This window comes from Ailuropoda melanoleuca, chromosome 8 (genome assembly GCF_002007445.2).
Source record: "Ailuropoda melanoleuca isolate Jingjing chromosome 8, ASM200744v2, whole genome shotgun sequence".
Lineage (NCBI taxonomy): Eukaryota > Metazoa > Chordata > Mammalia > Carnivora > Ursidae > Ailuropoda > Ailuropoda melanoleuca.
Window position 1 is genome coordinate 79,588,599 of NC_048225.1, and position 22,994 is coordinate 79,611,592.

The following is a 22,994-nucleotide window of genomic DNA, read 5'->3' on the forward strand; positions in this document are numbered from 1 at the left end:
CTGGGGTATGAAAGGCTCTAGAACAGCAAAACAAAGAAATAAAATACTGCTGCTTAAAAAAGCGAATTACTTTAAGTAAAGACTAGATAACAAAACTTTTTATAAAAATAACAACTTTTCAGGCACCTGGGTGACTCAGTCAGTTAAGCATCCAACTTGTGATTTCGGCTCAGGTCATGATCTCATGGGTCCTGAGACTGAGGCCCCGCATCGGGCTCAGCAATCAGCGGGAAGTCCGCTTGAGAGTCTCTCCCTCTGCCCCCCCCAACATGGGTGCACACTCTCTCAAATAAATAAATATTATTTTAAGAATAACCAATCTTTTGGGGCGCCTGGGTGGCACAGCAGTTAAGCGGCTGCCTTCGGCTCAGGGCGTGATCCCAGTGTTATGGGATCGAGCCCCACATCAGGCTCCTCCGCTATGAGCCTGCTTTCTTCCTCTCCCACTCCCCCTGCTTGTGTTCCCTCTCTTGCTGGCTGTCTCTATCTCTGTCAAATAAATAAATAAAATCTTTAAAAAAAAAAAAAAAAAAGAATAACCAATCTTTTATAAATTACTCTTAAGACTAGATAACAAATCCTTTTTTAAGTCAAGTAATTTCCAGTTCTTTGCATTGAACAACAAGAATTATAAACCAAAAACTGACAGCTAGAAGAAAAATTTTTAAATCCATAGTCATATTAGTAAATTAATATACCTCTCTGCACTGGAAAGGGATTTACTGTGAAAATTTTTTAATAGGGATGCCTAGGTGGTTCAGTCGGTTAAGTGTCTGCCTTTCAGCTCAGGTCATGATCCCAGGGTGCTGGGATCGAGTCCAACATCAGGCTCCTTGCTCAGCAGGGAGCTTGCTTCTCCCTCTGCCTGCCTATTCCCTCTGTTTATGCTCATCTCTCTGTGTGTCTCTCTCTGACAAATAAAATCTTAAAAGCAAAAATATTTTAATAAAAATTGTTAAATAGGGGCGCCTGGGTGGCACAGCGGTTAAGTGTCTGCCTTCGGCTCAGGGCGTGATCCCGGCGTTGTGGGATCGAGCCCCACATCAGGCTCCTCCGCTATGAGCCTGCTTCTTCCTCTCCCACTCCCCCTGCTTGTGTTCCCTCTCTCGCTGGCTGTCTCTATCTCCGTCAAATAAATAAAAAAATCTTTAAAAAAAAATTGTTAAATAGATAGAAGATACAAACACCCAATTAAATAATTAAATGTAAAGAATATAAATAATCCCCTGAAACAATTTCAGAAAACATGTGCTTCGGGGGCACCTGGGTGGCTCAGTCGTTAAGCGTCTGCCTTAGGTTCAGCACGTGATCCAAGAGTCCTGGGATCAAGCCCCGCATCGGACTCCCTGCTCTGAGGGGAGCCTGCTTCTTCCTCTCCCACTCCCCCTGCTTGTGTTCCCTCTCTCACTGGCTGTCTCTCTCTCTGTCAAATGAATAAATAAAATCTTTAAAAAAAAAAAAAAAAAGAGAAAAAGAAAACATGTGCTTCAAAATATACAAGGAATAGGGGCATCTGGGTGGTTCAGTCAGTTAAGCACCTGCTTTCGGCTCAGGTCAATTCCGGAGTCCCGGCATCAAGCCCCACATTAGGCTCCCTCCTTGAAAGGGAGCCTGCTTCCCCTTCTCTGCCCCTCCCCCAGGCTCACGCACTCTCTCTCTCTCTCTATCTCTCTCTCAGTCAATCTCTCAAATAAATAAAATCTTTAAAATATATATATAAGAGGAATATTTATAAAAAGTGACAATATAAATAGTACATAGAATAAGCAACTAAAATTTCAAAGAACTGTTATCATACACACATTCACAATACAAAATATTTAAGTTAAAATAAATAGTAACCAATACTCTTCAGATTACAATGTAAAAGGTTACTCCCAGTAACAATAAAAAAGAGATAAACTAAAAAGTAAAATACTATAGTTGACCCTTAAACAGCACAGGAATTAGGGACACCAACCACCAGCACAGTCGAAAATCCACGTATAACTTTCAGCCTTCCAAAATTTTAACTACTAATAGCCTACTGTTGACCAGAAGCCTTACTTATAACATAGTCAATTAATATAGTCTGCACATGTATTATATACTATATTCTTACAATAAAGTAAGCTAAAGATAGTAAAATGTTTTTAAAAAGAAATCACAAGGAAAATACATTTACAGTATTTATTTTTTAAAAACCTGCGTATAAGTGGACTTGCACAGTTCAGACTCATGTTGTTCAAGGGTCAACTATACTCTTTAAAGTCAACGGACTGAAACTAAAGCAACAACTGAACCCAAACTCAGCTAAATTCCCAATTAGACCAAAGAGAGATCAATCTCTTATCCTTGCTCCCTGACAATGGAAAAGGCAATACCTTTCAAGAAGATAGTATAAACTACTGTAGTCTCTATACGCTTTTGAATACAGAATGTCTAAGCTACAATTTAAAAAATTAAAAGACATACAAAGATGGAAAGTCAAAAGAAAAAACAGGCAAAAGAATGAAATTAACAGGTGATCCAAATGCTGGAATGGGCAAAAAGGACTTTAAAACATTACTAAATATTGTTAAGGAATTAAGAGGAAAAGTAGACAATACAAGTGAAACAAATGAATTACAGAAAAGAAATGGAAAGAACAAAATGTTAATCTTAGCAATGAAGAATTACAGGGTGCCTGGCTGGCTCAGTCAGAAGAACATGTGACTCTTGATCTGAGGGTCATGAGTTCCAGTCCCACACTGGGTATAGAGATTACTTATAAATAAACATTGAAAAAAAATGGAGAATACAAAGTCTGAAATAAAAAAAATATTGGATGGGGTAAGAAGCAGACTGGACAGGCTGAGGAAAGAAATAATGAACTCAAAGACAGTCCAATATAAATTATTTATACCAATTCAAAGACAGAAAAGAACACCAGAAATATGTAGGATAATATAAAACATTATAACATATAACTGGAATCCTAGAGGAAAAGGAAAGTATAGGGCTGAATAAACCTTCATAATGTTCAAAGAACAGATCCTCTGGTACTGTAAAACAAACAAGATAAATATTTTTAAATAAAACTAAAAAATATCAGTCAAGCTGCAGAAAAACAATGTCAAAAAGAGTATCTCTTAAAAAAAACAAAAGAATGTCTTAAAAGTAACTAAAGAGAAAAAAGCTATACTACCTTCAGGGAAAGAATAGTAAGAATGACTGCTAATTTCATCAAAAACAAAGAAGTAAAAAGACAATGAAAACATATCTTTAAAGTACTAAAAAGAAAAAAAAATAACTAGACTTCCATAGAGAACAGAACTATCAGCTCTGCAAGAAATAGTAAAAAAAAAAAGTTATGTTGACAAAAGGAAATGAGCAAGATAGCAGCTCAGATACACAAGAAAAAAATGAAAACATCTGAAAGGGTAAATATTAGACTTAAAGAGGATTTTTTATTTTTGTGGGGGGTTTTTTGCATATCTTCGAAAGCCTATTAACTAAAACAAAAACAAATATTTAGTGAGGTTGAGTAACAGTTAATCACAAAAAGCAGGATTTGGTAAACTGAATTATTGTGAACTTTTACATTTTCCATAAAATAGTATAAATTCAGTATCACTATGAATACATCATCCATGAAGTAGCATACTATAAACTCAAGGTTGGCTATAGCAAGTATTTTATAGGGAAGCCTGAGTGGCTCAGTCGTTAAGCGTCTGCCTTCGGCTCTGGGCATGATCCCAGGGTCCTGGGATCAAGCCCCACATCAGGCTCCCTGCTCTGCTGGGAGCCTACTTCTTCCTCTCCCACTCCCCCTCCTTGTGTTCCTTCTCTCACTGGCTGTCTCTCTCTCTGTCAAATAAATAAATAAAATCTTTAAAAAAAAAAGTATTTTATAATCTTTAGAGAAACTACTAGAAATACAATTTTAGAAGTATGTGAAAAATAAAGATAAAAGGTAACACTAAAATGGAAACTCCTAGAAACTTGATTTCTAAAGAAGGCAAGAAAAGAAGAATACAGAATAAATAATATATAGAAAAATAGAAAATACCAAAGTGGCAGACCTCAAACCTGACAATATCAATAATTATATTACATTAAAATGAACTGAAGAACTTGAATTAAATAAGTTTATTTGAGTGTGCTTAAAAAAAGAAACTCAGGGACACCTGGGTGGCTCAGTCAGTTGGCTCAGTCTGACTTCAGCTCGGGTCATGCGAGTCCCATATCGGGCTCCTTGCTCAGTGGGGAGCCTGCTTCTGCCTGCCACTCCCCCTGCTTGAACTCTCTCTCTCTGACAAATAAATAAAATCTTTAAAAATATATAAATAAAAAAAGAAACTCAACTACATACTATTAAGAGATACATTTTTAAAACACAAGGACAATGATGGAATAAAGTAAAAAAATGAAGAAGGACATACCACAGAAGCTCTAATCATAACTAAGCTACTGAGGCTATCAAAAAATATAAAAGCAGACTTCAGAACAAAAAATATTTCCAGCAATAAACATACACAATTCATAATGGAAAGGGGCTAGTATGTCCAGAAGACATAATAATCCTAAACACGTATATGCCAAAAAACAGGCTTCAAAATACATTAAGCAAAAATCACAATTAATGAAAAATAGACAAAATTATATTTTTAACACAACCTTATCAGTATATAGAAATAAAATGTATGACAAAATATAGTACAAAGGCCAGAAGAGAGGAAATGAAGTATATTATTCTAAGATTCCTATAATACAGATGAAGGGTATTATTTGAAGTTACAATGTAACAACAATTATATTAAAAATCCAAAAGTGGGCGCTTGGGTGACTCAGTCGGTTGAGTGTCCGCCTTCAGCACAGGTTGTAAATCTCAGGGTCCTGGGATCAAGTCCCGCATCAGGCTCCCTGCTTAGCAGAGAATCTGCTTCTCTCTCTGCTCTTCCCCCACCCTCATATTCTCCCCCTCTCTCTCTCTCTCAAATAAATAAAATCTAAAAAAAACAAAAAAAACACCAAAAAAAAAAAAAAAAAAAAAAAAACAACCACTAAGNAAACAAACAAAAGCAACCACTAAGAAACAAAACAAAAACTTACCGTGATAAACCCATAAAGCAAATAAAATGGAATCAAGAAAAATACCCAATCTAAAATCATATAAATGTTGTCTGACCACAATGCAATTCAACTAAAATTCAATTACCAAAATATCTATTTGGAAAAGTAGCAACATCCAATACACACACACACACACACACACACATACACAGAACCATCACACTACTATCATATTGGCAATAACTAAAAACAAGAAAATACCAGGTGTTCATATAGTATAAACCCAGAGAAGAGCAACCTGGCAATATCTGGCAAGTTAAAATGTGCATGTAAATTCTATAAACAGTAATTTCATTCCTTAAATCACTAAATGTATATACATGAGCACAAGAAAACATGTATAACAATATTAAATGTTAATACTGACACTCACAGCTAAGATTCAGGAAGAACATAAATGTCCATCATAGGGGAATAGATATGTTCATGCAATGGACACCATATATAAGTTAAAATGAACTAGATCTATATTTAGCAACACAAACCTCAAAAAGTAAACAAAGAGGCATATGTCAAAAGGATAATTACAATATGAAACTTTTTATATAAACTTCTCTTAATTTTAATTTATTTATTTTTGAGAGAGAGAGAGCATGCACAGAAGCACACACAGGAGTGTGCAAGCAGCAGAGGGAGAGGAAGAGAATCTAAAGCAGGGCCCATGCCCAGCACAGAGCCCAATTTACTTTACAAAGATTGATTGATCGATTGATCTACTTGAGAGAGAAAGAGCACGCATGTGTACATGGGGGAGAGGGCAGAGGAAGAGAACTGTGGTAATCACTGCACAATATATGTACGTCAAGTCATTATGCTGGGTATGTTAAGCTTATACAGTGATATATGTCAATTATACCTCAGTAAAACTAAAAGAAAAAAATAAAAGATAAAGCCCCCTCTCCCAAAAAATATGGGAGAAATTTCCACCAGCCCTGTCCCCCTCCCAGAATGGGAGAATCATTTTGGTAAGCATAACCTCAGCTACTCCCTTCTTCTACTAAGATTCCCATTGGATCAGATGGAATCCAGATCTAAGCTGTATTAATAATCTACCCATAGAATTTTTTAAACTGAAATTGGAGTCCCTTTTCTTCTATCAAAATACATAAATATAAATGAAGAAAGTACAAATCACCACGTTATGTTATAAACATCTGAGAAAAGAAAATCAGACCTGTCCCAAAGAAACAGAAATGACAAGCACCAAAGAAAGATCCAACAACATTCAAGTGCCTGATCTCATTTCCTTAGAGTCTCCAGAGAAGCTGGCTATGGTTCCAATCCTCCCAATATTCAGTTGTTAAAACTCTTCCTTTTCACATGTTAGTTACTCACTCCCTTACCCTGTCAACAGATACCCCCTTTTTGTTTAAGCTAGGTCAGAGGGGAATCTACTTATGCTAAGGTGTTGAGTTGCTCCTAATAGATCGTATTCAATTCTGAATACATGCAAACTGACATTTTATATTGTTTATATTTTATGTTGTTTGTATTTATTTATATGAAATAAATGCAATTTTACATTTATTTACATTTTATTACATGAAACAGGATATATTTGGTTCCAGTTCCCATCTTTCTAAATGCCTTCATTTAAGCCATACACTACAACTGTCACCAATGGACACCTGCTAAAAGGATTTTATGTAGGTAAAAATAATCTCTATTTTCTCTTCCAAATGTCATGTGAATAAGGGACAATCTGGCAAGGAATATATTCATTATAAGAAAAATGACCAATATAATTATTCCCTATTAAAATGAAACTGTACTTTCTCATGATCTTTCTTATCACTGTTTTTCTTCATATAAACTGGCCACTACAACTTATAAGAAATTTGTCTTTTCTTTCACTTAAAAAAGGGGAATCTGTTAGAAGTGATACCTTGCGCATGCTCTTTCTTATTGAATAAAATTGGATGGACTGAGTGACAGATACCCTGTTATTTTTAAACATTTCTGGATCTTTTTCAATGCAATATAGACCACCACTTAAAATTTTTTAAAGTTCAACTGCCACTTACTGCTTCCAGTTGTTTCTTCTTCTGGACTAGTAATTCCAACATGAGGTTGACATTGGCCAAATCAAGGTTATCTTGATCAGTTCCCAACAAATCCTGAAATATTTGCCACCTGTGACCATTCTAAAAATGAAGAAACACAGTAACTTCCTAAGAAGATTGTTTTAAAGAGCCTAAAATAAATGTTTAACTGCTACTTCCTAATATGTTTATTACATAGATATCAAAAATACACTATAATATTCTAACCTACTTCCTAGCCAGTGGTTCCCCACTGCCTTCTAATTATAAATTAAACACTATTTCTCCCTTAAATCAATCTAGGTAACAGATACAGAAGGCATATTCAAGAAAAATGTTAAGTGAGCCATCTAAAGGTGTAATTCCCTTCAAAATAAATGCTTGGATTTTAATTATTTGTCTAGCTATATTTCAACTTTGTACTTGGTAACGTATTAATTTAGGCTCACTTCCCTCAATAATTTAGGACTGATTCTCTTAAACTGAGAATCTTCCAACAGTTTTTCCAAATTACCAACCATAGTTCCACCCTGCCATATAATCCTCCAAATGTCATGTATTACAAGCCAACTCTGACTCAATGTGATCCCAGAAGACCTTTCAAAAGATGATCACTAAATTTTACACAATGCAGTTAACAAAGTTCTTTATTATTAAACAGAATAATCGTAAACAAATTTTCTTTAAAAACAAAATCAATGACATACTATAAGCTTTAATATCTAATACTAAACCAATAAAAACAACAAATCGAAATTTACTAAAAATAGTAATAAGAGTTGAAACATACGGTGCTACTCACTGAGTGGTCCAATTTGAACCTCTTTTCCTCAAATCTTTGCTTCTGTTTGAGAATGAGCTCATTCACTGAAAAGAGAAACAAAGCAAAAAAGCACATATAATTTGTATTGTCAAACGTACCATCTAATTCTTCTGTTTAAACGCATTCTATTTTCACTTTTAAAAGTCCCCAAATTAAAAAGATGCTAAGCCAAAAATGCTAGGTTTTCATTTTATTTCAAATTAGAAAACAAATTTGCCACAGACTCTAATGCTACAGCTGTTATTATTACTACCACTATTATTAAAGGAGAATTCTATGGAATATGTGCTTTCTCGTACATATCTCAATGATGACACTATCAGCAACTGGAGGGAGACAATTCCTCACTGTGTGAGGCTGTTGCATTCTCCACATGGTACCTAGTTGATTCTATAAGGTAGACACTAAGGATTTTTATTTGTTCTCCTTTTTGTTATTTTCCTATAAATACCATGGCAGATACTGTCAGTTACCTATCCAAAACCATCCCCCCCCCTTTTTCTAAAACAACATATAATTTTTTTCCAAGCCACATACTTTCGGAAAAGCTAGGTTCCACCCCAGCCCAATGGTATGATTCTTGACTAACCTAAGCCACTCTAGGCATTCATATCCTTGGCATAATTGACATGGGATTAAGTTTGTGACCTACTTTTAACCAATGAAGAGTATGCTGTCTTTCACAACAAAAAGGATAGGAAGAAAACAAGTTCTTTCCCTCCCTTCATTCAGAGATGATACCTGGAACTGCTCAAAGCCATCCTGCAATCTTCGAGGGAGCTAGTCAAAGAACCAATACATGCTGGGATAGAGGAACAGAAAGATGGAAAGACCTTAATCCTATCACAGAACCACTGAATTAACCAACTCTACAGATTCTTTTCTTCTGTCTTTAACGATTAACTGGTAACAACAAACGAACAAAAACAACAAAAAATCTGATAAAGAAAAAGAAACTAGCACTCAGTTTAGCACTAGGCTAGTACTTTATAGACCTTATCCTATGGGTTATTCTCCCCATTTTAAAGATGAGGAATATTAGCGGGAGCATCAAGAACTTACTCACGGTGACATACAATACAAAACGGAGTTGGGATACAAATCCAACTATCTAATATTTTCCACTATACCACAATCCAACTATAAATACTTCCAAACATACCAGAGAAGTACCAAACGCATACTAGGAATCCAAGCTTTAAAGATAAATAAGACTCAATATAAGTAAGATTCGATCTAAGATTCAAGCAACTCAGAGTAGGAAGACAAATATATATGGGCAGTAGTTACAATGTGACAATCAGTACTATCATTGGAGTAGACTTATAAAGAACACAAGACAAGGAGCAATCAAAGTGTAAATGAGCAGGCTACACATAGAAGGTGACATTATAACTGAGCCATAACATGCACACAGAGATTCATTAAGCAGAAAGAAGTGGAAAAGAATTCAGAGAAGGGTGTGAGAAAGAGGGGGTTAAAGTCATACAAGAGCAAGAGATAAGATGACTTTAAATCAATATAGCTGAAACACAGGGTCAAAGTGATTTTGTTAATGATTAATAGGTTATGAACTAAGGCTGGAAATGTAGATAGATGGGAGCCTGATTCTGAAGAGCCTGGTATGTATCTCACAAGCAGAGTTACTATTATAACCCAGGGAAGAGAAAGAAGAGCTTGAAATAATGTAGTGGGAATGAAGAAAAGTACATAATTAAGAGTTTAACGTTTCAGTTACAGAATTAACATTTGAATAAAAACTGACTTGAACTGTAATACTTAACATGTGTACATCAAATTGCATTTTACTGAGAAATCTCGTGTATCAGTGAACTTGAAGGATAGTCTATATCCATAATTACAATTTTCTGGATCCTTAAAATGACCACAGTACTAATAACAAACAATGCATTTTTATTTCTAAAGCTTCCATTCTAGTAGCTATCTTTTTAGAAACAGGAGAGTATAGTTAAAGCACATATACTTGTGAGACAGAATGCACAGGACCAAATCCCAATTCCACCAATACTACTATATAACGTTATACAAGTAACCCAACTTCTCTGTGCCTTAGTTTCCTCACCTGAAGAATGAGGATGATAACAAAAGTACCTATCACATAGGACTGAAAATTAAATGAGTTAGCTCACACAAAGTCCTTAGGACACTACCTGGCAGTAGTAAGGATGTTATATGCTTTATTTTTTTTTAAGCCAGCATTTTAAACTTAGCATTCACGTTGTCCCTTCAAAGAATAATACAGTTATTCATAAGGAAGATAAAATTCAATTTATAAATTTTATATATAGACAGAGAAAGCTAGAAAAGAGATTGAGTGAGGGAGAGAGATGGAGGCAGGCAGCTGGAGAGAGGGATAGGGAGAGCTAGAGAGCAAGTCTTGGCAGGAGCAGAGGAGACCAACTGCAGGAATTGGGGGAGGGGGCCAGGTGCAGGATAGATGTGGACCTTGCAAGAAGCTTCTGGTAAGGAGAGAAAGAAAGAAAGCTCTTAAGACCAGGTAGGATGGAAAGAATAGTGAATGTGGAGGAGCGAGGGTACAAGAGGGGAATGAAATAGACTACAATGGAAGGTAGAAGAAAAGATAAGGGAAGGAAAGTCAGAAGAAAAAGGGTCTGTGGTATAGTGTTTAAGGAGGGAAAGGAAAAATCAAAGTACTTGTCTTGACAAAAAATTATATGATTATAATGATCAGAAAACCAAATCTTTTCTGAGTGTTTGGCTTCCAATTCTTTGCTTTCATTAAAATTAAAGAAAGGACTTGACTTGTTAACTAACTGAGCATTAAGATTGTTTTTGATGATAAATAATAAATGTTTTTTTCTTAATTTCTTAAGTCAGAACGAGGTCAAAAAACTCAGTGACGTTACTGTCAACAAAATTTCTTCACTCCCCATCAACCTATCCATGTAAGCAAAGTTTCTCAAGACTTACACTTTAAAACTAAAAAGAAGAATCTTAAACTTACATAATGTTATATATCAATTATATCTCAATTTTTAAAAGCTATGATGATCCTAAATAAATGAATAAACAAATAATAAAAAGAATACAAATGAAACGGATTCCTTGTCCTAGTAATAACTACCAAGGGTACGAGAACGGAGAAAAGCACCAAACCTTATCAGCAGCACATTTTCAATAAATATTTATGTCTAATACATAATAAAATTTGTAAATATTTGTTTGACCAACTGCATACTAATAATTCAGTAATAACCCAGAAAAAAATTTGAGATTTTTAAATTCTTAACAGAAAATTATGTTCAAAAAAAAAATTTCTGTCTACAGTTTCTATTTATATACATTTCAGTTACAGAAAAGTATTTACAGATAGACTGATAAGGATTTCAAGCATGAAAATACATTATATAAGGATAAAATTATGTGGAGGATAATCAATTTAAACAGAAATTCAAAAAGAAAAGGAATGAATAAGATTCCCATTGTTAATGAAAGGTCTATTTTCAAATCAATGGTAAATATCAAATCACTATGATACTTAGATTTCACTGAATACATTTTAAAAAGAGATAAAAGCTTTATTTTTAAATAACCAGATTTATGGGGCGCCTGGGTGGCACAGCGGTTAAGGGTCTGCCTTCAGCTCAGGGCGTGATCCCGGCGTTATGGGATCGAGCCCTACATCGGGCTCCTCCGCTATGAGCCTGCTTCTTCCTCTCCCACTCCCCCTGTTTGTGTTCCCTCTCGCTGGCTGTCTCTATCTCTGTCGAATAAATAAATAAAATCTTTAAAAAATAAATAACCAGATTTAGAATACTCCTAAAGTTACATCCTTTACAACCGCTTAAACTTAAAAGGAAAAATTGTGGATGATAATTTTAAACAGGGGATCAATGTGTGAGGAAGAACATTATTTTTCAAAATTTTTATCACTCACCCAAGCAAAAAGTTCTGAAGACCACTGCTACAGAAAACGCATAGTTCAGCCCTTTACCCATGACTAAGGTAAATGTACAGTATTAAAAGGGAAGGATCCTAGGACACCTGGGTGGCTCAGTCAGTTAAGCATCTGCCTTCAGCTCAGGTCATGATCCCAGGGTCCTGCGATCAAGTCCCACATTGGGCTCCCTCTGCCTGCCACTCTCCCTGCTTGTGATCTCTCCCACTCTCTCTCTCTGACAAATAAATGAATAAAATCTTTAAATAAATAAATACATACATGCATACATATATACGTACATAAATAAAAGGGAAAGGTCCTAAACTATCAATAAATAAGTGCAAGTCTACCTAGTAGCCTTGAAAATTGTAAAACATATACTTATTTCACCATGCTCAAAAAGAAATCTGAAATTAGTTCAAAAGGTTCAAGGTCCTCAACCCAACCAAGAATGACAGGCACTATACAAATAGCTCACATAATCTTAAGCTGAAGCAATGGAAATAAGTAACTTAGAAGAGTTTTTTCAGTAAAGGAAAAAAAAAGTGGAATTCCACGTTCAGAAATAGATCTCAATGGCATCCTGAATGCACAGGATCCCAATCTACCTAATGTGGGAACCTATGAATGTGACTATTATTGTACAAATGGTAAATAGTGAAAGGGATTATGGGAAGAAAAACACAAAAAGATTTATCAGGGTAAAATGTTATTTCCATGGCTGACATTCATAATCACATTAGAAGCTGCACTATAATTAAAGGACTTCAAATATGGGCATAAAATACTTACGCTCCAATTATCTAAAACAAAATTTATTATCCATAAAAAGAGAAGGTTGAAAACTAGATCATCACCCAGGTAATTTCTAGCTCAGAAAATCAGTAAGTGTGACTTCACTATTCACTGGATACATGTGAGAATATATACTTAATGTATGAAATCACTTTCTAACTAAAACATTTCTCTACTTTGAAAGTCCTTCCATACTACTATATAGTGCTCCCTTTAGTTAGAAATTCATATAAAAGAATTTCCAGCTTTTGGACTTGTTAAAGAATGTTGCCTGAGGGGCGCCTGGGTGGCTCAGTCCTTAAGCGTCTGCCTTTGGCTCAGAGCGTAATGGAGCCCCCATCAGGCTCCTCCGCTGGGAGCCTGCTTCTTCCTCTCCCACTCCCCCTGCTTGTGTTCTCTCTCTCTGGCTGTCTCTCTCTCTGTCAAATAAATAAATGAAATCTTTAAAAAAAAAAAAAAAAGAATGTTGCCTGAAAATTTTAGTAAACACCAAAATTATCAGAGCTTAGATTCCTTTCCGTAGTTAACCATTCCAAAAGAAATTTTTTCAAAGTTATGACAACTGATAGAAAAGTGACTCTAGAGCCCATACGGCAGCATTAATCCATGTTTCCGAGTTCAGGGACACAGGATTTTGCTTTGCAGGACTTTCGTTTCCCTTCTACCCAACCTAGCCCATAAAGTCCAGTTCTGCAGGGTATCACACCACTCAATATTTCCTCTTTTCCTAAGTTCCTTCTCCCTGTTCTTACTTTTCAATTGCTTCCCCAGGTCATAGACTCTCTTCCACTATCCAGGAATCCAATTACCCAAGTTTCCCCCACCCCTTTCCCCCTCTCTATTAACACTTTCTTTCCTTGACTCTTACTTCTACCCCAGAAGCACAACCAGCAGGAATGCACCACACTGTATAAAGAGAAAGGTACCTATTCTGGACCCCTGGCATCCCCTTTAACCTCACATTCTGTCCCTCCATCTATGTAAGAAACTAAGAGTTTTGTCAATTTTTTTTTTATGAAACTTAAAAACAATATAATACTAACACCACAAACACATGGTACAGAAAATACGTCACAAAATAACGAAGACTAGGGAAAGCACCCAGGTGAGTAGGAAAGACTTGCTTTACCCCTACACTATGTTCTGTGAATAAATTAGTGAGTGCCAGCATACACTTTTGGGGATAGAATATTTTACATAATAAAGAATCATTCCAAAGACTCACCCAAGAAATTAGGATACAGATGGTCAATATTATCCACAACATAGTTACACTTGGGACATCTATTATTATCCTCCAAACTCTGATGAATACACTTGTAGCTATTAGCAGAAAAAAAATAAAATAGGGTTCATTAAATCAGCGAAGGATTAATAAACTGGTCATAAAATAATGCCTGTAAGTCTTCTATTTCTCATTTAAAACAAGTAATTTGTTATCAAATTTCTTTCAGCTTATATTTTATCATAATAAAAATACATAGAGCATTTATTAGGTAACAGTATACAAAAGTTAATATTTAAAAATGAACTTGAATAACAAGTCTACTGGATATAGAATGTTTAAAAAATATACTAACTTTTAAGTTTATGCAATTTAAATACTATATAACAACACCCAAGAAAAACAAATGCCTATGATTTAGTTAAGCAAATAGACTATTCTTGTTCTTGGAGTGCTGATATCCTTAATATAAAAAGAGCACATTCAAATAAAAAAAGAAAGTAAGAGAAAAACGGGAAAATCGACAAGGCAAATGTTAGTCAATAAGCATGAGAAAACCATCACCTTTGGTAGGATTAAAAAAAACACTGATTTTAATTATATACTTTTTTTTTTAACCAAACCGAATGAAAAATTAAAGAAAATACTAGCAGAGTTAAGGAGCACATGTGAATATAAACCACCTCATGTACTGCTGAAGGAAATGTAACTGCCACAACATTTCCAGAAGGCAAGTTGTATGGAAAACCTTAAGGTCATGTATCCTCTTTGATGTAATGATTTTATTTCTAGGAATTTACCCTAAGGAAATGAGCAGAGGTATATACATAGAAAGGTGCTCAATTCAAGATTATCTGTAAAGAGCAAAATAAATTAGAAGCAAGGAAATTGACTAAATAATTTTGCAAACATAAATTCAAAAAAAATACTCCAAAAAATCATATTGTAATACATAACTATATGCCATGAAAAATAATCTAATAACTCTTAGTGGTTATAGCTAAAGAAAAAATTACAAGAAACATCCTTACTTACAATATATATTTCTGTAATGTTTGACTTTTTATAATTACATATTACCTTATAATAAAGAAAACTTTTTAAATATTGTTACACTAGGGGTGCCTGGATGGCTCAGTCTGTTGCGCGTCTGCCTTCGCCTCAGGTCATGATCTCCCGGTCCTGGCACGGAGGCACCCCCCCCCCCTGCACTGGGCTCCCTGCTCATCAGCAAGTGTGCTTGTCCCTCTGCCCCTCCCCCACCCCCACTCATGCTCTGCCTCTCTCAAATAAAATCTTTTTATATATATCTGCAAACCCAGAGAAAGATCAAATTGACATTAGGAAAAAAAGCTGCTATATCACTTTTTACAGACTAAAAATGACAATCTCTAAATAGAGGATACAGTACAATCACATTCCTGTTTTTAAAAAATCACATATGTGTCCATTTAAAATAAACCAAAAAAGACATTCATCATAATGTTAACAGTGTATGTCTCTAGGTCATAAAATTATGGGAAACTTTTTCTTTTCAGATGTCTACTAGTTTCTAGAGTAAAAATGCACTGCTCCTAACAATCAGGAAAAAACAAAATATTTCTAAGAAATTACAAGGGTGATTTATAAAGAAGACTCCTAAAAAGACAGCACGTCTTTTATTCTGTATCCAAATTACTATAAATTTACTTCAGCTTTATAAGTTGAAGCCAATTTTTATAACCCACTTATTTCACTCTACCTTATCAAAACAGAAATCTACATCAGGTTTCTCTGTACTAATTAAAAACTACTTTTTCATCTCACATTTGGTACTTTCAAGATAAATTTTAAAAGGACATCATAGAGAACTGATGCAGTGATGGTCTTTGGCACAGCACAAGGACTTAAAGATCAGAGTAAATGGCAGGCACATAACAGGTACTCAAATATATATAAAACAAATGACTTGTATAGTGTTCCAGAAATAGTAACATCACCTCCTGCAACTATGACAAGGCTAGGATTACCATATTACCACATGATAGGCTCCATATCTAACAGAAAATTTTCTACGTAGAAATTTCAGTGATGAAGTAATATACAATATGTTTTTGTTTTCATTTTTATTGCAAGGGAAAAGCATAAAGCAGGTATGTAATTACAACATGGAAACACTTAGTCTGCTTAGGGAAAATGGAAATGAGTTCATATTACCAGAAAATATTCCCAAATGACAAGATTTAATCCTTAAAAAAATCTGCAAGTTCAAATAAATGAAGTCATGAAGTAGAAAATCTGGGAAGGTTATTAAAAGATGAAAGAAGGGGTTGACAGATAAGCAAAAGGGCATTCTGGGTTTCAGCAAATGGCTTTTGTGAAATGGAAGTTGGAAATGAGCAAATAATGTGACAAGAAGAACAAGCTAAGTCGTTAACCCAATGAAAGAGTTTATAAATATACAAGAAATTATCCCAGAGCCCAAGAGAATATCCTCCTCTCCTATCCTCAGCATCCTAATCATATCTCTTGTCAGTAGACTTACTACCACACCATCCTCTCCTAGAAGAAAAAATAGTCCAGGACACAGTGAGAAGGAACTGTCCTCAGGAACAAAAGTTCAAGTGACTTTTCCACACTGCAATGGTAATATCCATCTAGACTGTAAAATGAAAATGCATCAAAATACATACCACTGTATAAAACTGACATGACAACAAGATCCATCAAGTTTATCTTATAGCATCTACTATCGCTGGGTAGACCTGCCCTAGTTTGAGAAATAGTAACAATCTTATTTTGTACGTATCTATGTATGTGTCTGTCATCCCCTCTTCTATTTGTTCATTCAAAGCAAGGATTTGTTTTAATTTATATCTATATCCTCGATGTCTAGCACAATATTCTGTTAGAGGTGAACTAAATAAATGTTTAAATAAATTATTTCTGATAATAAAGAATGAATATTTTGAAATTTTGCCATCTGCAACAACATGAATGGACCTCAAGAGTATTATACTAAGTGAAGTCAAAAAAAAGGACATGACTGCATTTATATGTGGAATCTAAAAACAAAACCAGTGAACAATCAAAACAAGCAGAAACAGATTCATAAATACAAAAAACAAACTGGTGGTTGCCAGAATGGAGGAGGATGGGGACAGGGGCAAAATAGGTAAAGGGGATTAACAGGTACAAACCTCCAATTATATTTTTTTTTTCAGTTTGCCAAATTGAGTCTTTTTTTTTTATTAAAGATTTTATTTATTTATTCGACAGAGATAGAGACAGCCAGCGAGAGAGGGAACACAAGCAGGGGGAGTGGGAGAGGAAGAAGCAGGCTCATAGCAGTGGAGCCTGATGTGGGGCTCGATCCCGGAACGCCGGGATCACGCCCTGAGCCGAAGGCAGACGCTTAACCGCTGTGCCACCCAGGCGCCCCAAACCTCCAATTATAAAATAAATAAGTCACAGAGATGAAAAGAACAGGGAATATAATCAATAATACTATAACACTATATGGTGACAGCTGGTAACTACACTTATGGTGGTGAGCACTCAGTAACGTACAGAATTGTCAAATCACTATGTTGTGCATCTCAAACTAATATAACAATTATGTCAACTATACTTCAATAATTTTTTAAATGAGTATTTCTCTATAGGTGTATGGTTACTCTGTTTCTTCTTCTATTCTAAATATACCTACCAAAAAAAAAAGTATAGACCTACCTATAAGATATAAATATCTTTTTCTTTTCTTTTTTTTTAAACTTTTAGGGGATAATTTTTATTTGGGAACTGTCTATAATATACAGAACACTATGCCACTTTAACCATCCAAAGACCTCTTCGAATGTTTTCTGAAACCCTCTATTCACCCACCCCAACACACAAACTTTCTGATTTCTCCTCATTTTTCTATAAGTAATTATAGACATTAGGGTGAATGGAAACCTTACTATAAATATCTTTTTCTCTCTTTGTAAACAGGTGTTGAGTACCTATAAAAAAAACTGCGAATAATCAGAAAATTCTCAAAAAAGAAGAGACTATAACAAGAACAGCAAGGACAAATCAGTACAGTGGTCCTATATAATAACCACGTATGAAGAAAGACTAATAGCAAGGTGCAAGATGATGAATTAGTCAAAAGCCTCAGAAGACAAGCGGATACCCAGGTTTGACCACACATACGCTATAAGATGAACAACACTGGAGGATGCTATTAATTATAATTAATTTGTAATGAAACAAAACAGTAAATCAGAACTTGGTAGACATGAGGTCAGAGAAGCAAGGTGCAGGGGGCAAGCTGGAGGCGGCCAAGAGGAAGAGTAAACCTTATCTCTACATCACAAAGAAGCCAGGTATTTTTATTTTATCATATCATTAAGTTTGGTTAGATAACAGCTAATAGCAGATTCACTGTCAAATGGGAATAGTGTCTCCAACCTGTTACTAGGAAAGAGTTACCATTTATAAGTGAGACAAGGGATAAACAGTTCATGTGGTCAAATTTGATTTAGTGTTAATAATGTGGAGAAAGCCTGGAAATGCTAACACTGCTCATCTCCAGATTACCAGCCAGCAGTCAAGTTAGCAAAGATTTGATTCAATAGGCTACCGTTAATGATTGAAGTTCCAATGGCCTCACATGATAGGATAGGGTAAATAATTATGAGCTTTTGCTTTAAACAAAAGTACAAAATATCTCACAGTTTCGCAAGCCTGACAATGGGACTGCCAGCCTCCAAGTTTACTAGCTCCTGTCAACCTTATGGTCTCTATCCTACCAAAACCCGCTCTCTGGTAGGTATTTTAAAACACATTCGTATTTTAAAACATTCTCAGGTTGTAACATCACTTGAGTTATAACAAGGATCTAAACTTAAACTATTTTTATTCGAAGGGAAAAACAGATATTTAAGAAACCAGTGGGGTTTTCCAAGGATGACCTAAGGACACACCTTGAAGATTACAGGACTCACTGAAAAGGCCAGGCCTATTTAATTATAAAGTCGATCAGTAATTTTTTACACTCCATAACATAGCAAAGCAAGATTATTGTACTTATTTAGCAGACTCTTCAGTGTCCTTTTAAAATGCCACTGTGAATATATAAGTTAGAGGAGGGCAGTTAGGAAAAATTAAATCCTAACTTTGTAATTTGTACCAAACAACCGCACCTTCAAAACTATGAAAGAAGAGGAGATGAAGGAGTAGGAAGAGAAGGGGGAGGACGGTAGAGAGGGACAGCAGAAGAGACAGGTTGAGTGACCGGACAAATGTAAGGTAAGTTTTAGAGACAGAACCAGAATCCTGGTTTACCAACTTCAAGACCCTGCTCTTTTAGCTCTATATCAGTGTTTCTCAAATGTGGGCAATTTTGTCCCCTACTTGACATCTGGCAATGTCTAGAGATGTTTTTGGCTGTCACACTTGTGAGGAAAGGGACTGCTCCTGGGTAGAGGCCAGGAATGCTGCTTAAGAATCTACAATACCCAGGATAATCACCCACAACAGGAATTATCTGATCCAATACTCAATACTACAAAAGGCAGAGAAAGCCTAATCTTAATCACCCAATTTTCCAGAGATGAAAATCAAAGTGTCTAAGGGAGGTACATGGTTTCCTATGGAATACTATGGTGCTGGATCAATTAATGGACCAAAGGAAACACTACTCTTAAACAATAAGCCTGAAAAGACCAAGACCATACATGTATCAAACTAAAAACAAGCACACATGACCAGAATTTCAGTAGCAATAAGGAGCAGAAAGTTATTCATGAACCATAATAATGTCAATGCAACGATATACCAGGAAATCTAAATTATTTAGGGCAAGATGGCCTTTTTTTTTTAAACCAGCAAAAAAATTCTCAAAGGACACACCATCACTCCTTACCATGATTACCTCTGAGGAGGTAGACCCCCCCCAAAAAAAAAACCAAAAACAAAAACAAAACAAAACCAAAAAAAAAAAAAAAACCGACTAGAAAAACAGTGACATTTACATTTCATGTTACAGCTTTATGGACAATAAAAGTTGTTTAGCCAAGAGTACACAGTGCTTATTTTAATAACTTATATTTTAATAAAAAAAGGACAAGCCAAGAAGGGTATTTTTATTCTAAACTTCTTTTTAGGGGCGCCTGGGTGGCTCAGTCGTTGAGTGTCTGCCTTCGGGTCGGGGCGTGATCCCAGAGTCCTGGGATCGAGCCCCGCATCGGGCTCCTCCACTGGGAGCCCGCTTCTCCCTCTCCCACTCCCCTTGCTTGTGCTCCCTCTCTCGCTGGCTGTCTCTCTGTCAAATAAATAAATAAAATCTTTAAAAAAAAAAATAAAGTAAAATAAATAAACTTCTTTTTAAATGACTGGCAGATTGGATATACCTAACACTGGTGCGTCATGCTCCAAATCAAACTAAAATACTTACAAACTGGTAATAACACCCAGTACTTGACTACTGAATATCAATCTACCAGATATTACATTCAACTTCAGAATAAAATTATGAGTCTGACTTCAACATGAATTAGAATACAGGGACTATTAGAACACAAAAGAATTACTAAGCCAAAAATGTTATATCAACAGTGTAAATAATTTATGGACATGATTGACTGCAAACAGAATATACCACCCCAATCAAAAAAGAACAAAAAAAATAAACAAAAGGATTAAACAAACACAGATTATATAACCATTAGGATGGCTACTCTTAAAAAAAAAAAACAACAGAAAATGACAAGTATTGGCGAGAATGTGGAAAAACTGGAACTCTTGTGACTTGCTGGGGGAAATGTAAAATGGTACAGCAGCTATGGAAAATAGTACAGAGGTTCCTCAAAAAAATTAAACACAGATATCATATGATACAGCAATTCTGCTTCTGGGTATATATTTATATCCCAAAGAATTGAAACCAGGATCTCAAGGAGGTATTATACACCAATGTTCAAAGCACCATTCTTAACAACAGTTAAGAAGTAAAGGTAACCCAAATGTCCATTAACAGATGAACAAATAAAATACAGTATATACATGCAATGGAACACTATTCACCCTTAAAAAGGGAGGAAACTCTGACACATGCTAACAAGGATGAAACTTAAAGATACTATGCTAAGCGAATTAAGCCAGTCACAAAAATACAACTACTACTTGATGCCACTTATATGAGGTATCTAGAATAGTCAAATTCACAGAAACAAAGTAAAATAGTGATTGACAGAGGATGGGGGGAAGGGAGAAATGAAGAGTTGCTTAGAGGGAATATAGTTTCAGTTTTGCAAGATAAAATTCTGGAGATTGACTGTACAACAATGTAAACAAACTTAACATTACTCAACTTAAAAATGGTTAAGATGGTAAATTTTATGTTATGTGTATTTTTCCACAATTAAAAATTTTTTAAATATACAGATTAGTGTGACACACATACAAGACTAAGCAACTAACAATAACACTTAGCAAAATGTTCAAGAAGAAAACACAAATCTTTTTAATCCCCCATACCCTTTTCCAATGACTTTCTAACCTCCTTTACTGGGTCTCACACTTAACCCCACAAGTGAGTTAAAGATGCTTCATCCTAATTATCCAGCACCCCTCAATTTTCTAGACAGTAATCAAATCTCTATAATAATTAACCAACCCCAAAGTTTTAAAATCCATCTGTCAGGGCAACAGTAAATCTAAGTATTCCACAGAAATTATGCACCAACCATACACTTTCTGCCTTGAGCTGCTGAACTTAAAAAATACATCAATCAAAGAAATTATAAGATAACCAAAATTATTTTAAAAACCTAACTTCTCACTGGCTGCATTTACATACAAGTTAAAAATCAAGATAATTTTGCTAAATAAAATCATCTTACCAAAAGCTGTGGCCACATTTCGTCATGTATGCTTCCTCAATCATATCAAAGCAGATAGGGCTAAAAAGAAAATAGAGAAGTAATTGATATTTCTTTTGTAGTAGAATGATTATAAATTGGCAAGGCTGGTAACAATAGCAACAAAATCATTTATCCATACATAGTTAGTCTTCAAACATTCTATCAATAAGACAGAATTTCGGTTGAGATGAAGGTGCTTTAGGGGATTGCTGGTAAAATTACAATTTGTTCAAGACAGCCCTTAAAGTCATCAAGCTCTGGATGAATTAAATAAGTAAATTAAAATGGCCCCAATACTTTAACTCACCCCTAATTTTTAATCATGCAAAGCAGTCACAAGACTCCTTAAAGATCTACCATCTTTTTCAACCATCCTATAGTCAAAAGCACCTAATCCAAATGCTATTTTATTTCCTACCTAAAAAAAACTAGTTCCCTGAGTGACAAATTTACAACTCCAATATCAATAACTCTTCTATATAATGAAGATGGTAAATTATAACTAATACTTAAAATAGTACAAATGGTATCCATTAAAATAATGACATGTATTAACTCCTTTAATCTTTTCAACAACAAAGTGTTGGTAGGTACATATTACAGACTCATTTAATAGACGGAAACTGAGGCACAAAGATGTTAAAGTCATACACAGGAAGTAACACAACTGATTTTCAAACTTAGGTCCATCCTCTTAACCACCATTCTACACTAATTCCAGATACAATGAGTTAAATACCAAGTCATACCAACATAGTTCTGGCCAACAAAAGGTAGTCAGTTATCAACCTCTGAGAGGCCACAATCTACCAGAAAAATACAAAGTCTTAGAAAGAGATTTCCCTTTATCTTTCCTTCTTTTCCTTCTGAAAACTCTGATGAAGTCTCCAGAGATACAATAACCATCTTTTTTTTTAAGATTTATTTATTTATTTTAGAGAGGGGGAGAGCAAGAGAGAGAGCGCACGTGCTCACGAAGAAGCAGGGGTAGAGGGAGAGAGAATCCCAAAGCAGACTGCCCACTGAGTGCGGAGCCTGACCTGGGATTCAATCCCAGGACCCTGATCATGACCTGAGCCAAAATGAAGAACGGGCTGCTTAACGGACTTAGCCACCCCCGTGCCCCACAATAGCCATCTTCCGACCAAAAAGACAAAAAACTGTAAGCTAGGAAAATAGGATACTGGTTCCTTGATAAAATCCT

The 22,994-nt window shown here is 35.2% G+C and overlaps 1 protein-coding gene across 3 annotated transcripts in view; it reads right to left on the bottom strand.

Annotated features, from left to right (window-relative positions):
- The window catches only part of COP1 (COP1 E3 ubiquitin ligase), a 236,812-nt gene that overhangs the window by 188,939 nt on the left and 24,879 nt on the right, over positions 1-22,994 (bottom strand). Inside the window, exons 2-5 of one of the 3 annotated variants that reach the window (XM_019801271.2) lie at positions 21,770-21,829; positions 13,902-13,999; positions 7,927-8,003; positions 7,119-7,238 (exon numbers count right to left, since the gene is read on the bottom strand). In XM_019801271.2, the coding sequence (XP_019656830.1) occupies positions 7,119-7,238; positions 7,927-8,003; positions 13,902-13,999; positions 21,770-21,813 (339 nt within the window). In that variant the 5' untranslated portion in view covers positions 21,814-21,829. The remainder of the gene's footprint in view (positions 1-7,118; positions 7,239-7,926; positions 8,004-13,901; positions 14,000-21,769; positions 21,830-22,994) is intronic. The other 2 variants (XM_034666759.1, XM_011226884.3) reach the window with 2 other exon arrangements.